Raw genomic sequence first — 16,544 nt, forward strand, 5'->3', positions numbered from 1 at the left:
CTCTCTGTCTACTCACGCTTGTACGGTCTCTCTCTCCAGCAGTGCCTCATTGAGCAGTTTGTTGAGCTCCTGTTCGTTCTCTTGGGCATCAATCACCCTCTCGGCCAGGTCCCGCAGTCTTAGCCTCCGCCGAGGGTTGGGGAACGAAGGGTTCACCACCTGGGGTCACAAGAAGGTGGCATTCCGGGTCTGTCATTACACCACTCACTGGATGCACCCCGATTCTCCACACTCCTTCTAAAGTGTGCACTTGCACACTCCCGCTCATGGATTTAACAACTGTCGAAACTCTCTCCAGCCAATACTTACACCAATTCAATGCTTTTAGATCCATGATGGGGAGTGTGCAAGTGCACACTTAATGAGAAGGGTGGAGAATCTGGGTGGAGCCACTCTTCATTCAGGTTTGAAGTAGGGAAGGTAGTACACTTTGGGCAACTCCTGTCTTGGAGACATCCAAAGCATTTGGAGGTTTTTGTACTAGCCCAGCGCTAACACCCCTGAATAAACAAATCGAGGTCTGAATATAAGACAATGATTAGTTAATCATTTGAATAGGTGTACTAATCCTAAACTGGAACAAAGGCCTGCACACACTGTGCACTTGCACGACACAGAGTTGCAATCCTGTGTGTTAGGGGTTACAGTAAAGGTCATGTGTTACCCGTGTGTCCAGCTCCTCTGGCTCGTCTGGTGTGGTGCAGGCTGTGTGGACACTCCCATTACACTCAGTGGTGTTGATCAACAATGGAGAGTTCCCATTGGACGACATCACAGACAACTTCTGATGGAAAACGAAGAGACAGGCAGGAGGAGAGAGAGAGAGAGAGAGAGAAGAGAGAATGTGAGGTGTGTTTACAGTGACTGTGGTGTGGTGGGTTGACAAGGAGGAATCTGGAGAAGAAAAAAAGTATTGTCCATTTGTTACGCTTTCTTACGCCTGTTGTAAGCTGTTACTAACCTGGCATTTCCATGGGATTAACTAAGAAACTACGCTGGTAATCACCTCAAAGAATTCAACAAAATTGGAGACTGGTATCAAAGTTAAAGACAAAAGTTATTCCTTAGTAAGTACTACCTGGTTGTAAAATAAAGTTTTACCGAGGTTTAATCTCAGTGAGACGAACCTGTAAGAGTAAAAGGTTGAATAAAACTAGGTGCTGAGGCAATACTCACCACCCCGTTGATGCCGCTCTTTCCCAGGGGGCCCTTGGGCACCACCACCAGGTAGGAGTCGATGCCCCTCTCCTTCAGGTACTCACAGCGGTCGCCGCCGTTTCCCGGCTCCATATCAAACTCCCCGTGCAGACACTCCATGGTGGCCTGGGAGATGTGCACACGCCTGCCGCAAAGGTCAGGGGTTATAGGCTAGAGGTCAGAGAGCCTGATCTATCAATGGGAGAACGGGTGGGGGCTGACCCTATGCCCTCCCTATTGCAAACTTTTAATAATTCCTGCTGTCACTTATTTGATATTCAGTACATCAACATTTCCTTACCCGACTTCATAATTCATGACTTATTGCTACCAATAGGTATATAGAGTTTGTATTGAGCACAAACACATCTGACAAATATGAGTGCATGAGGCAGGTCAATCTTGCCTGCGCATCATCTAAAGTTGTAGTAAAGATCTGTGAATAGAGTTAGGGAAATGTAATAACTTAGAGGGGTTTAAAACCAGTTCCTTCTTACCCCGGTATTCCTCCCGCCTCCATCTTATTGGCCACGGTGACGTCAGTGGACCAGACGTCATACTGCCACCGCTTCTGTCCCAGGACGCCCCCCAGGACAGTGCCAGTGTGTACCCCCACACGCATGTCCACATCTGTCCCGGTCTTCTCACGAACATACCTACAGGACAACACAGTCACCGTGACACAGAGCCAAGAAGAACCACCCTAGCCATTCTTTCCCCTGCCATTCGTTTTGCCTCCGGCACATCACGTTACTTCTACTCCATGTGCAAATCTCAAATGACACCCGATTCACCACAAGTACAGAAGGACCTCTGAGATGTGAACACGTCTGAAACGGAGGCCATTCGGAAAACTGAAAGGTCTGGACTTAAAAGCTCATCAAACCTTGGTAGGAAAATATGAATTGCGTATGATTTTCTCACCATTTATCCAGATACGGTAGATGTCAGACCTGTTTTTAGCACATGCAAGTAAGAGGTTCTACAGTAGTATGCTATCTTTGACCCTAGGTAGGTGAATAGGATGTCCTTTGACATGCAGCCTATACCACAAACCACTCAACAGTTTCTACAGTCTACATTTCCATTGGGTGGTACTCACGAAATGGCCTCCACCATGGCCAGGCCCATCAGGATGGAGCAGGCAGCGTGGTCCTCTCTGTAGTCTGGCAGGCCACAGATGCAGTAGTAACAGTCACCCAGGATCTTTATTCTCAACTGGTGGTATTTCTACCCAGAAACACACACACACACACACACACACAGTGAGGTAGTTAGTTGAGGGGCTGGAACATTAAAATTCATGATTTCATCTATATGTGAAAAGATGTGACTACTCATGTAAATGTACTTTAATCTATCAATAAATCTGTTTAAAAGATTAGTGTAAATACATGCCGACCAATATACATTTTTTTGTCAGTAAGTAATATATTTGTCTGTGGGTGTGTGTGCGTGTGACTCACGGCAGCCAGCTTGTCAAAGCGGGCAAACAGTTCATTGAGGAGCTTGACCAGCTCATGGGCACTGCATGATGATGACAGCTGAGTGAATCCCACAATGTCTGCAAACAAAATACTGCAAGAGAAAGGGGATACATGCTGTCATCACATCATCCTACTAGATATCCTGCCTCTTTATTATATACAACATAGTATACTCTATAAGTTACGTTCTCCTAGCCATAGGTCTATAGATTGTACATAGAGAGTCTGAGGCTACTGTGTCTTACCTGACGTTTTCGTGGCGATACATGTACATGGTGTTGAACTGCTGCTTCTCCTTCTGTCCTGTTTGACTGGCTTCTTTCTTCTTCATGTCCTGTAACATCTCGTCTGCTATATGCTTGGGCAGGATGGACAGCAAGAGACGCTCCTGTGGAGGACGGGGAGAGTGGCGAGGTTTCAGTGGATACGAGGAGACTCTAAAAGAGCCTTAAAAGACGCACGCACAGCTTACAATAAAAGGCACTTCATTTTGTGTGATTGGCAGCAGAATCAATCAATGCTCAATCAGAATCAATAAAAAGATTCAGTGACCTAATCAAACCACTTTCTATAACAAAAGGAAGCTGTCCGTTACCATCCCAAAGCATCCACTTCCAAATATATCTACTTCGATCACCCTTCAACCAATAGATCTTGGAAAAAGACTAAATAAACATGGATGACTGACTACCATGTGCTCAAAACAGTACATACAGTGCATTTGGGAAGTATTCAGACTCCTTGACTTTCAACATTTTGTTATATTACAGCCTTACTCTTTTAGAGATCAAATATTTTTTCCCCCCTCATCAATTTACACACAATACCCCACAATGACAATGCGAAACAGGTTTTTAGACATTTTTGCAAATGTATACAAAATAAATAACAGAAATACCTTATTTACATAGGTACTCAGACCCTTCGCTATGAGACTCGAAATTGAGATCAGGTGCATCCTGTTTCCATTGATCATCCTTGAGATGTTTCTACAACTTGATTGGAGTCCACCTGTGGTAAATTCAATTGATTGGACATGAGTTGGAAAGGCACAAACCTGTCTATATAAAAAGGTCCCATGGTTGACAATGCATGTCAGAGCAAAAACCAAGCCATGAGGTCGAAGGAATTGTCAGTAGAGCTCCGAGACAGGATTGAAGGGCCTTGGTCAGGGAGGTAACCAAGAACCCGATTGTCACTCTGACAGAGCTCCTCTGTGGAGATGGGAGAACCTTCCAGAAGGACAACCATCTCTGCAGCACTCCACCAATCAGGTCTTTATGGTAGAGTGGCCAGACGGAAGTCACTCCTCAGTAAAAGGCACATGACAGCCCACTTGGAGTTTGCCAAAAGGCACCTAAAGGACTCGTAAACCATGAGAAACAAGAATATCTGGTCTGATGAAACCAAGATTGAACTATTTGGTGCTGCCACCAATCGTTGCGTCTGGAGGAAACCTGGCACCCTCTCTACGGTGAAGCATGGTGGTGGCAGCATCATGCTGTGGGGATGTTTAAAAGCGTCAGGGACTAGGAGACTAGTCAGGATCCAGGGAAAGATGAACGGAGCAAAGGACAGAGAGACCCTTGATGAAAACCTGCACCAGAGCACTCAGGACCTCAGACTGGGGCGAAGGTTCACTTCCAACAGGACAACGACCCTAAGCACACAGCCAAGACAATGCAGGAGTGGCTTAGGGACAAGTCTCTGAATGTCCTTAAGTGGCCCTGCCAGAGCCCGGACTTGAACCCGATTGCCACAGCCCTAGTCTCTCCAGAGATGTTCAGTCACAAAATTTCGTCAGCCGCTGATTGTCAAGCAAATAACTGTCAGTTTCACGGTAATTGACCGCTAATTAACAAACACATTTAGCATCTCCTGGCTTCCACATATAGCCTACAAGCCACTGATACTGACTCTCTAAACATCTACATTTTAAAAAGTTTAATAAACCCATGTAATATAGCCTACACCGTCACAATAAATCCATTATCTATTTTAGACAGAAGCATGATATAAGGAAAATGTACTCAATTTCAGAAGAACAGAATCGCATACTCTGAGTTGTCCTTATGCTAGGTCCTGATTTGGCTATGCCAAATGGCTGTGGGCTACACTAGTTCATTTAGCAGACAAGATTTGCTTAGAATTCCATGGCATTATTTTATAGTATGAAGAATACAATTGAACAAAGCTGAATAAAATTGAAAGGATATTTTCTCCAAACGATTTGAGGGAGTGGCATTTCAAAGATGATACCAAAAAAATACAAAACAAATGCATGTTTTTTTTCTTTGTATTATCTTTTACCAGATCTAATGTGTTATATTCTCCCAGTGTTCCCTTTCAAATGGTATCAAGAATACGCATACGCAAAAGCACTAGCCTATGTCAATCTACTATCCCCCATTGTACAAAAGTTGACGCAATGTGACTGACTCATCCGATCAGAACGTTTAGCTTAAAAAGCTGATAAACTATTAGAGTATTTCTTCACATTATAAGTGCAGCAAAATGCACATGGTAGTAGGCTATAAGTGTGAACATTCCATTAGCGGAAAACCCCATTATCAAAAGCGACCACAAATGCAATTATGCATGTCATGCTTTTATTATCAAGGTGCATTTTTAAGGTGAAAATGATCTTCCCCAAACTTGAAACTCACATGCTGCTTATGTATGCCAGTTAGGCTCTACAACCCTTGCAAAGCGGATTAATGTGCTTCATTTTAAGAAGTTATTTGGCCAAGTTGTGATACAAACATTATTAAAACATATAAAAAACATACAAAAAAAGGCTTTATTTCTTATGCTGGGCATCATTCAGAAATTATAATACATAATTCACAAGTGATAAGCTAATATTGTCACCCATCAGACTATTCTTTAATTTAATCTGGTCTTTATATATACTAAATAATACATGTGTGAATTTCTATTTTATTTTTTAAGATGGACCATTATCATGCACCTGTTTCAAAACAGGGGCAGCAGTAAAAATTACATGTCATCTACGCACTTAAATAACGAATGGAGAGACGCTTTACCCCGTAGTTTATTTTCATGCCAGCCAGGTTGTCACGCCCTGACCATAGAGAGCCTGTTTTATTCTCTATTTTGGTTAGGTCGGGGTGTGACTAGGGGGGGGTTGTTTAGTGCTATGTTGGCCTGGTATGGTTCCCAATCAGAGGCAGCTGTTTATCGCCGTCTCTGATTGGGGATCATATTTAGGCAGCCATTTCCCCACTGTGTTTTGTGGGATCTTGTTTTTGTGTTGTTGCCTTTGAGCACTTCATTTACATCACGTTTCGTTGTTTCTTTATTTTATATTGTTCTAAGTTCCACTTCAATAAATATGTGGAACCCAGATCACGCTGCGCTTTGGTCCGAGTATGCTCCGCCGGTGTGGCGGTAATACAGTCACTGCAAAAGCCCTAAGAGAGACCTGAAAATAGCTGTGCAGCAACACTCCCCATCCAACCTCAAATCTAATTTTATTGGTCACATACACATGGTTAGCAGATGTTATTGTGAGTGTAGCGAAATGCTTATGCTTCTAGATCCGACAGAGCAGCAGTATCTAACAGGTAATATATAACAATTCCACAACAAAACCTAATACACACAGTATCTAGTAAAGGAATGGGATGAGAATATATAAGTATAAAATATATTTTTATTTATTTTTATTTTACCGTTATTTTACCAGGTAAGTTGACTGAGAACACGTTCTCATTTGCAGCAACGACCTGGGGAATAGTTACAGGGGAGAGGAGGGGGATGAATGAGCCAATTGTAAACTGGGGATTATTAGGTGACCATGATGGTTTGAGGGCCAGATTGGGAATTTATGGATGAGCAGTGACAGAGTGGCTAAGATGCAATAGATAGAAAGAATAGATAGTGAAGGATGCTGTATATACAGTTGAAGTCGGAAGTTTACATACACTTAGATTAGAGTCATAAAACTTGTTTTTCAAACACTCCACAAATGTTTTGTTATAAAACTAGTTTTGGCAAATCGGTTAGGACATCTACTTTGTGCATGACACAAGTAATTTTTCCAACAATTGTTGACAGACAGATTATTTCACTTATAATTCACTGTATGACAATTCTAGTGGGTCAGAAGTTTACATACACCAAGTTGACTGTGCCCTTAAACAGCTTGTAAAATTCCAGAAAATGATGTCATGGCTTTAGAAGCTTCTGATAGGCTAATTGACATCATTTGAGTCCATTGTAGGTGTACTTGTGGATGTATTTCAAAGCCTACCTTCAAACTCAGTGCCTCTTTGCTTGACATCATGGGAAAATCAAAAGAAATCAGCCAAGACCTCAGAAAATAAATTGTAGACCTCCACAAGTCTGGTTCATCCTTGGGAGCAATTTCCAATTGCCTGAAGGTACCACGTTCATCTGTACAAACAATAGTACGCAAGTATAAACACCATGGGACCACGCAGCCGTCATACCGCTCAGGAAGGAGACGCATTCTGTCTCCTAGAGATACTTTGGTGCGAAAAGTGCAAATCAATCCCAGAACAACAGCAAAGGACCTTGTGAAGATGCTGGAGGAAACAGGTACAAAGTATCTATATCCACAGTAAAACGAGTCCTATATCGACATAACCTAAAAGGCCGCTCAGCAAGGAAGAAGCCACTGCTCCAAAACCACCATAAAAAAGCCAGACTATGGTTTGCAACTGCACATGCGAACAAAGATCGTACTTTTTGGGGAAATGTAATCTAGTCTGATGAAACAAAAATAGAACTGTTTGGCCATAATGACCATCGTTATGTTTGGAGGAAATAGGGGGAGGCTTGCAAGCCGAAGAACACCACCCCAACCGTGAAGCACAGGAGTAGCAGCATCATGTTGTGGGGGTGCTTTGCTGCAGGAGGGACTGGTGCACTTCACAAAATAGATGGCATTATGAAGAAGGAAACCTATGTAGATATATTGAAGCAACATCTCAAGACATCAGTCAGGAAGTTAAAGCTTGGTCGCAAATGCGTCTTCCAAGTGGACAATGGCCCCAAGCATACTTCCAAAGTTGTGGCAAAATGGCTTAAGGACAACAAAGTCAAGGTATTGGACTGGCCTGACCTCAACCCTATAGAAATTTTGTGGGCAGAACTGAAAATGCGTGTGCGAGCAAGGAGGCCTACAAACCTGACTTCATTACACCAGCTCTGTCAGGAGGAATGGGCCAAAATTCACCCAACTTATTTTGGGAAGCTTGTGGAAGGCTACCTGAAACGTTTGACCCAAGTCAAACAATTTAAAGGCAATACTACCAAATACTAATTGAGTGTATGTAAACTTGCGAAACAGATGTACTATCTCGATTAAGAAAGCTAAATCAAGCTATCTTTTAAGCTCTATATCCGACAGCTGGTGATCCTTCAAAATTTTGGAAAACAGTAACTGCATTGTAGCATACAAATTCCTCTTCCCTTCCTAAGCAAGTTCAGTCTGACTCTGGCATCATAACTGAGACGAATGGGATAAGTGATACTTTTAATCATAATTTTATCTTGGCAGGCTTTTTATTTGCGAGAAATGGTGGTTTAATTGACCTTGGTAAGTCAATCAACTGCTCTTCCTCTGCCAGCCTCTAGCTGACTTGATGGTTAATCAATCAACTTCTAGTGAATCTTTGTTTTCATTTCAACAATTTACTATATGTGATATGCATTGATTAAGACGGGTAAAAAAAAATCTGATATGGGCTGAAATGCTTGATCCATTTTTGCTGCAGCTCTCTGCCCCCCTGATTACTGAATCATTAACCCATATTTTTTACCTGATGATTATACCTGGTACTATCCCCAAGGTTTGGATGGCGGCCCATGTACTCCCCCTTCACAAACGTGCGGACCCTTGTGATCTAAATAACTAAAATCACCCTATTTCTAAACTTTCTTGCCTAGCTAAAAATATTAGAATCCTTGATTCATTCTCAGCTAAGATCTTTCTTCTCTTTGAAATGTATTCTAAATGTACATCAGCTGGGTTTTAGACCAGGTCATAGCACTATCTCTGCTGCCTCCTTAGTTATAAATGATGTGGTTAACTGTATGGATAAAAGGCAACGTGGTGCTGCCCTCTTCATTGACCTGTCAAAGGCTTTCAATACTTTTGATCACTCATGGCTAATTCAGAGGCTTTCCTCAATTGACCTAGACCAGATTGCATGTGACTGGTTTAAAACTCAATGTGTATATCTACCGATGATGTTAAATACGATTTCCTAGATATTACGAAAGGTGTCCTACAGGGGTCGATTCTGGTCCTGTGCTTTTTACATGAACAATATCGACTTCTTTTAAAAAAAAACACTTTTGTATGCCGATGATACTGTTGTGTATGCTATTTCCCCCACGGTTGACCAGGCTCTATCTGAACTACAGTCTGCTTTCATTGTATTTACAGAACATATGTATTGACCTGGAATTAGTATTGCATTCAGGTAAAACCAAGTATATGTTGTTCTCTAGAGCACAACAAAATAACTCTGATGATTTTAGCATGTAATTTGGGTGATGTCCATATTGATTGTGTCCCTGCTTACAAATATCTGGATAGATTTAAAGCTGTCTTTTAAAAAGCATATTGACGACTTAAGAACCTGAGAATAAAAATGGGCTTCTTCTATAGAAATGGGTCCTGCCTCTCGCCAAATAGTAGAACGCAGATTATTCAGTCGACGTTCCCTTCGGTCCTAGACTACAGCAACATCATCTATATGAAGTCAGCTGCCACTTCATTAAAGCTGTTAGATGCAGTTTATCATAGCGCACTGGCTATATTACAGGCTAAAATGTTTGTACTCGTCAATGCATTCATTTGATTTATTAGCATCCCCATTAGCGACAGCTAGTCTTACTGGGGTTCCGACAGACAGTTGGTTGGCCCTATGAAGTCACGTAGGTTGATTCATTCCTATGTTTTTATTTAGAAAGCCCTTTTACAAAAAGTCCCACTGTACCTAACTTCTTTACTAAACTTTAGACATACGAGTTACCACACCCGGTCTCAGGGATGACTAACTCAGGACATTCCTTTGGTTGCTACCGAGTTGGGTAAATCAGCTTTTAGTTTCCTTGCACTTTATCTGTGGAATAATCTTCAAAATGTTCTTAGATTTGATATTTGGGTGCCTCTAGGGGAATTCATTAAGCTGATTGAGAATGATTTATATTTATTTACTTTACAAATGCTTATTACTGATGAATGTGTTTGTTTTTTATGGCCATGTTTTTCTTTCTGCTTGCATTTTGATGTGTGTATTTTCTGTCATTTAAGGCTCATGTGTAAAAGAGACCTTGGTCTCAGTATGACATGGTACAATTGTCAGCCCAAAAAAATAGGCCTATAACTTTTCTCCCTGTTAAAAGCACTGTACCTGTACACAAATCTGATTGGCCTAAAACTATCACTCATCATCACATAAGTCCATCTGAACAGATTCCACCCTTGATGATCCAAGACTAGAAACATAAACATTGGAAAACACAAACGCATCAGGGAAACAAAAACCTTGAGTTCACACACACACACACACACACACACACACACACACACACACACACACACACACACACACACACACACACACACGGAGGAAAACAAATAACGTGGCAGGGGTTTTCTACGTTCTTATCAAAACCTGACGGAGAGAGACAAAAAAAAAATGGGCAAGAGAGTCAGCAGAGTGATTACTGCGGACATCGTCTCAGGAGGCCGGTCGCCATGGTAACCTGCAGCGACCGGATGCTCCTTGATTGGCTGGCGGTCCTTGTCTCCCAGCAGCCCATGCTTCTCCATTAGTATTCTGGGAGTTTCTCCTCTCATGGTCTTATCAGCCCTTCTCTCTCTCATACACACACACATACACACATTTGCTCCCCCCTTTCCTTTCCTCCCTCCTTCCCTCCATAATCACCCCTTTCCTCTCAGCTCTCTATAGCAGTGACCCTCTGGTCCATAAATAGTAGCAATCAAGAATGCCCAATGGCCACAGCTGTGAGACAGGGGAGGGAGGGGAAATGACTGCTGACACAGAGCTAACAAACAGACAAAGTGCACACACACACACACACACACACACACATACATGCACGCTCACACACATTTAACTAGCTTAGTGTAGTGTAACAGTAGATCAAATGGAACTGTAGATACTAAGTATTGTGTTTAAATTCCCTTTGGCTTCAACATAAATAAAACAGGTCTGAATCAGAATCACATACATTCAAACCAGGGCACTACTCTGGCCACACACTCCTTATTGCCCCCCCACTCTCTAACCTACCATTCAAACCTACTAACCTCTGTCACTTTTCTCTCTCTCTGAATATGTGTCTCCTGCCCTATATTGTATATGCCCCTCTGTCCTCCCGCCATATGTTTTAACCAAAACTTCCTCCCTGTCTCAGTCTGCCAGTCTCACCTGTTGCTGGCTCTGTTCCTCCAGATTGAGTTTGACCTCCAGGGACTGCCGTGCCTCCAGGAAGGCCTTGCGGTGTTTCCGGTCTGCCATGTAGTAGGACATGACGCCCACAGTGATGGCACACACATAGATCACTACGTTGGCCAGCAGCTGGAGAACGCAACAGAGTCATTAGACACACACACACACACACAACACAGGCACTATAAAAAAAAAAAACACAAACAGGCACGCACAGTAATCTCTTAACTGTTAGTCTACACCTGTTGTTTACGAAGCATGTGACAAATACAAATTTGATTTGACATACGGACACATGCACACACACTCTGAACCCTGTAGGGGGGACCCTTGTGTAGACTTATCATGACCTAGGCTAGTGGTATCTTACGGACTTTCTGCAGCCATGAATGTGGCAGACAGGCAAAAAGAAACCAGCACTCTAAACTATTACCAAACTCGTATAGATTGCAGTGAGGTGGCTGCTGATGAGTTACATTTCAAACAAAGTGTGGATACCGCACTGTTTTGTCATTGAATAACATTTTTGATTCGCCGAGATTGAAGCTCCGATAGGGTGGTTGGCCTTTTATTGGGCCGCCTGCCTCTCATTGGATTACCGTGAGACTATGACAAAGACACGAGCATACTGAGAACCAAAAACGGTGGACCTTTTGAGAACCGTGTTGATGTCAAACAAGAGAACGACCTCTAAAATATCAAATACAGACAAATGACGAAACCACAGAGGCTTTTTTTTTGCCATTCATACTTCTACCTCAGACCTCTTTTAATTGTTAGGAGACACTCAAACCTCAGTCTATTCTCAGCCTCTGCTCTGTCACCGAAACATTTGATACATTCAGCCTGTTTGTAGACTCACCAGTAATGCCTATTCATTGTAGATGCTGTAAGACAATTACAGGGCAAAACGTGACATAAATAGTACATAGACTGGAGGCTAATCTTCTGCATGATGAAATTATTTCAACACACCATTTGATGTGATCAGGAAAGCTACCATGACTTACCTGCACTGTCAGGCTTCTTATTAAATCTACCGTATATACCCTAGTAATTGCTCATCATTCCTTGTGTTGCAAGTATGACATGTTGCACTGTTCCTAGTTATTTTCTTTTATGAGCTACTTCACAAGATCTGTTCATCTCTCTCTACCTGCCACCCTACTATCTACCTTACTCCCCCCCTCACACCTGCCTGTCTCCAACTCCACCTGCAACTTCATCCAACTCGTGTCCACCCACCCCAGGTGTTTCCTGAACCACTCTCACACGTCTCACTCTCCACCTGCAACTTCCTTCCCCTCCTGCAAGTGTCCTCAGCCCCCACTCTTACCCATCTCCCACTCTACCTGCAACTTCAACCCCCATCACCCCTCACCCACTCCCGCTGCAACTCATCCCCCACCCGAGGTGTGCCCTCAGCCCCATCCCCACTCTCACCTGTCTCCCGAGGGCAGCCCCCTGGATATCCTCCTGCTGCTGCTGTGCAATGGTGACCCCCAGCACCAGGGTGTGGACCCCGCACGACACGGATGTGATCAGCACAATGGGCGTGAGCCGCAAGGGCAGTGTCAGGAAGAAGGAGAAGCTAAAGAAGGCCTGCCAGCCCACTGTGTCACTGGCCTGGTGGAAGCGGGCATAGTTCAGGCCCAGGTAGCAGAAGATCTGGGCCGCTATGAGCACCCACAGGGCGTAGGGCACCACACGTCGCGAGATGCGGTCGGGTAGCAGGCCGTAGCAGCACAACACATAGAGTAGGATGTCGGATGCCAGGCCTACTGATGCCACCACCACAGAGGCCAGCTTTTCATCTGTGTAGACCACAGCGCACATGACAATGATGTAGCTGTCAAACAGGGCAGCAAACACAACCAAAACCAGCAGGGTTTCGTGTCGCTGCCGGCGGAAATAGGTCTGATAGAGGTTCTCCAGAGACTCGGGTGCAAAAGTGAGACGCATGAAGCGTGGGAGGCAGAGGCAGCACCCTTGGCTGCGAACCGTTACCTCGTGCGCGCGCCCCACGGCCTGGCCCGGGTCCGATGGTAGGGTCACAGAGCAGTCCGCCGAATACTCGGCTGAGTACTCAGGCTCCGAGAAGGCCCGGTTGCGAGGCATCGTGAATGCTGACTAAGTTTTGTATCCTTCCTGTGACCTCGTCGTAAAAAAAAAAGTGGAAATCTGTTTGTAGTTCTGCAGGTGTAAAATTCCTCAAGGTACTGTCGTAAGGTTCAAACGTAGGCCTACATCGTGCTCTCTCATCGGGTTCCCTTTTACTCTCCTGTGTGTAATCTGAACCCTTTGCCCTGAGGTGTCACAAATGTCCTTTAAAATCACACGTAGTGTCTTGATTGTCAGACCCTGCACTTTGGAATAGCGTTGCTCACATATTTGTTAGTTACACGTCTCTGACAGTGTCAGTTCATTCTGTCAGTTGATTCACCAATCCAATGTCCTCCTCCAAATGTAGACTTAAGACAAAAGGAGATTTAAAGTTTGTCCTGGACCATGTTCATTTCCCTTAAGCGAGCCCATGGAAAACTAACTAAGAATGAAGTGAGGGCGATAATATAGCTTTGCTTCTTTTCGAATGCAAAACTTTGTTTACATTGCCACCCTTCTCTCGATATTCATTGTATCAAGGTCATCACCATTGTTCACATGGGGTTTCCATGGTGAAAACTCAAAAGAAGTGAAGAATATGGGATGCTGTTTGATCATGAATTGTGCCCCCCCCCCCACCTGAGAAGTCACCTGACTAGCAATCCACGTTGGGAAAAATGGGGATTTTTAAGAAAGTTCTTGGGAAATATGGACAGCCTGTGCAAAAGAGGCCCAGGTTCGTTTCTTCTTTGTAGTTGACAGACTGATACTGAGAGCAATGTCTGTCGTTCCCTACCAATATTTATCTTGAGAACTGCGCCTCTGTCCTCAGTTGAGAATAACCCCGGAGAACTATGCGTGACTTCTGATTTTACAGCGCACGCAGGAAATAGGCTACATGTTGCGCTCTATGAAAGAAAAAAAAAATAGAACTTGTAAAATGGATGTCCAAAATGACACCATCGTGACTATCCATTTAAAATACTTAACACAGTATTTTTTTTTTTGCCGTATTATTAAGCAACGCGGTTTTCCAGCCTACAGTATAGGGACATCATATTTCTTGCCCTCATTACACACATTGATGAGTTTGTTTCCTGTGATTTCAGGGTTAAATCGTTTGGCTACATTTCTATTTTGAAAAGGTGCTATAGAGGACCTTCTATTGTCATACCCATATAAATGATCGAATGACTGAAAACAATAAGCGTCATTATTTACCCATTCTGTATCCATTTAACATGTGGCGATGGCCAAAGACGAACGTGATCTTTCAATGTAGGTTTTCATTCTCCAGTGCCTCGACGTTTGGCATCGCCTGTCTATCTATCCTTTTTAAGATGCCGCCTGTGAACAGAGATTTTGTACCAGATGATGTATAAACCATCCGCATATTGTTGCATCCGTTTACCGAGCCATGGAAGAAGAAAAAAAGACACTTTCGATCTCCTATAGGTGGTGCTCGCTCTTGTAAGGATTAGATGTCACTTGTAATCAAAACAGTGCATTTTGGGTGTTTGTTATAAGAATAACCTGAACATGTCCCTCTCGACGAGTAATAGACTACAATGGACTCTCGCCTTCTGCAGAAAACACGGATCAGCTCTGCTTTTTCGCCCTCGGTCTTCACTTTCTACCCCGGATAAGCCCGTCCCCCTCCTTAGATCACCCACTCCCTTTGCTTCCCATGTACAAAGTCAGAAATAGGGACAGACAATTCCAAATAGGATAACTAAATGTAAATAGCCTATGGTTATTCATTATGACTGGACGAGCATGCTCTAATATGACACTTGATTTTATTGATTAATTGCCACTAAAGTTCGCATAGTGTTTTTATGCCTCCTGGCCGTAACACCACAATGTCTGAGTACACTAATTGACTCTGACCATTATCACATCAAATGATCTACTTCTATAGTTAAATTAGAAAAAAAGGTTGGAAGCCTTGGGCCTACCCCTAGATCCAACAAGCACCATGAAATAAATATGCATGTCACTTGAACCGGTCTTTGGGAGGGAACAATTGATAGCTACTTATCGACAGCTGTTCCCCCATCGGCTTGAACAATCCAAACAAGAGCAGCAGCAGACGACACAACATCAGTTTATTTTGCTCACACACAACGCCCACCCTGTTTCAAATCAAAGGTTGCTTACACAATTTAGCAAATCTTACAGCGGGTGAAGTGAAACGCTTGTTATTAGCTCCTAACGATGCAGTAAAATGCCAAACAATGTGTGTGTGGAGCAGGAACTGAGTCTAGGCGCTCCAGGGCTGTTCATGCACCATATGGCATCGTTCTTTTTTATTATTTTTGGACTATGAGATGTGTTCAGGTTGTTGTGTTTGGTCATTTGTTTGTGTCCCAGAAACGCTACTGGCTGTGCAGAACCTGCCCGAGACCGGCTTCTTTTCGTTGACACCGCCATCAGACCTGTATTGACTATTCCACTGAAACCCTGTATTGAACGTGTGATCAATACCTAGACCATTGACCTTTTTTTACTGGGAACAAACTCATCAACATCTCCCTGCCTCTCAGGCCCAAATTGAACAATCATACTTCCCCCTGTATTCATCCCTCAATAGCTTGGGGTGTGTGATACCCAATATCACAGGGTCATCTGTCCTCTCCCTTGTTACTATGCCCCCCCCCCCCATAAACACACTCCTTTAATCTTTCCTTTGCCTCATTTTAAAAAAAAAGTACATGATGTATCAATTTGGATTTTGTCAAGGAAGCAGAGGTTAGAGGCCACGAGAACACGTGCGAACATATTTTTGAAGCTGTGCTAATCATCGAGAATGAACCTATCGCTACCGTTATGTGCCTAGAGTGATGCAGCCAATTGAGAATTAGATGAGACTTGTAGGTAACCTCTCTGTAAAAGTGATTCATTAATTGCTGGATCCCAAGACTGATGTTGCCTTGGAGAGACAGATTTCCCCAGAGAACAGCCAACAATAATTATTAAACGAGTGCTCTTTAGCACCAGCAAAGGCTGACAGATGGCGATGGTGTGCAAAGATAGACACAGGTTACGGGAGGCAATGGATTAGGGTACATCCTTTAACAGTTGACAGATGATTATGTAATGTCATGATTTTATTCAGAGGCATAACAATTGATTGCTTTGCTAAAGCGGATTTTTCAGAATGATCTCTTCCAAGTAACAAATGGGCAAGGGAAGGGAGTGAAGAATTTAGCCTGTTTATTGTGTTTAACCATGTCTCTCATCATGTTTTCTCTAGATTCATAAATAAACATTGTCC

General features: G+C 43.2%; 1 protein-coding gene across 3 annotated transcripts in view; it reads right to left on the reverse strand.

Moving 5' to 3' along the window:
• LOC129837333 (adenylate cyclase type 3-like) overlaps positions 1–15,396 on the reverse strand; it is a 28,963-nt gene extending 13,567 nt beyond the window's left edge. The window contains exons 1-9 of one of the 3 annotated variants that reach the window (XM_055903413.1): positions 12,608–15,396; positions 11,144–11,293; positions 2,930–3,072; positions 2,664–2,775; positions 2,300–2,427; positions 1,695–1,853; positions 1,177–1,342; positions 665–784; positions 17–159 (exon numbers count right to left, since the gene is read on the reverse strand). In XM_055903413.1, the coding sequence (XP_055759388.1) occupies positions 17–159; positions 665–784; positions 1,177–1,342; positions 1,695–1,853; positions 2,300–2,427; positions 2,664–2,775; positions 2,930–3,072; positions 11,144–11,293; positions 12,608–13,282 (1,796 nt within the window). In that variant the 5' untranslated portion in view covers positions 13,283–15,396. The remainder of the gene's footprint in view (positions 1–16; positions 160–664; positions 785–1,176; positions 1,343–1,694; positions 1,854–2,299; positions 2,428–2,663; positions 2,776–2,929; positions 3,073–11,143; positions 11,294–12,607) is intronic. The other 2 variants (XM_055903412.1, XM_055903411.1) reach the window with 2 other exon arrangements.
• Between the last annotated feature and the right edge of the window lie 1,148 nt (positions 15,397–16,544).

This window comes from Salvelinus fontinalis, chromosome 38, assembly GCF_029448725.1.
Source record: "Salvelinus fontinalis isolate EN_2023a chromosome 38, ASM2944872v1, whole genome shotgun sequence".
In the NCBI taxonomy this organism is placed as follows: Eukaryota; Metazoa; Chordata; class Actinopteri; order Salmoniformes; family Salmonidae; genus Salvelinus; species Salvelinus fontinalis.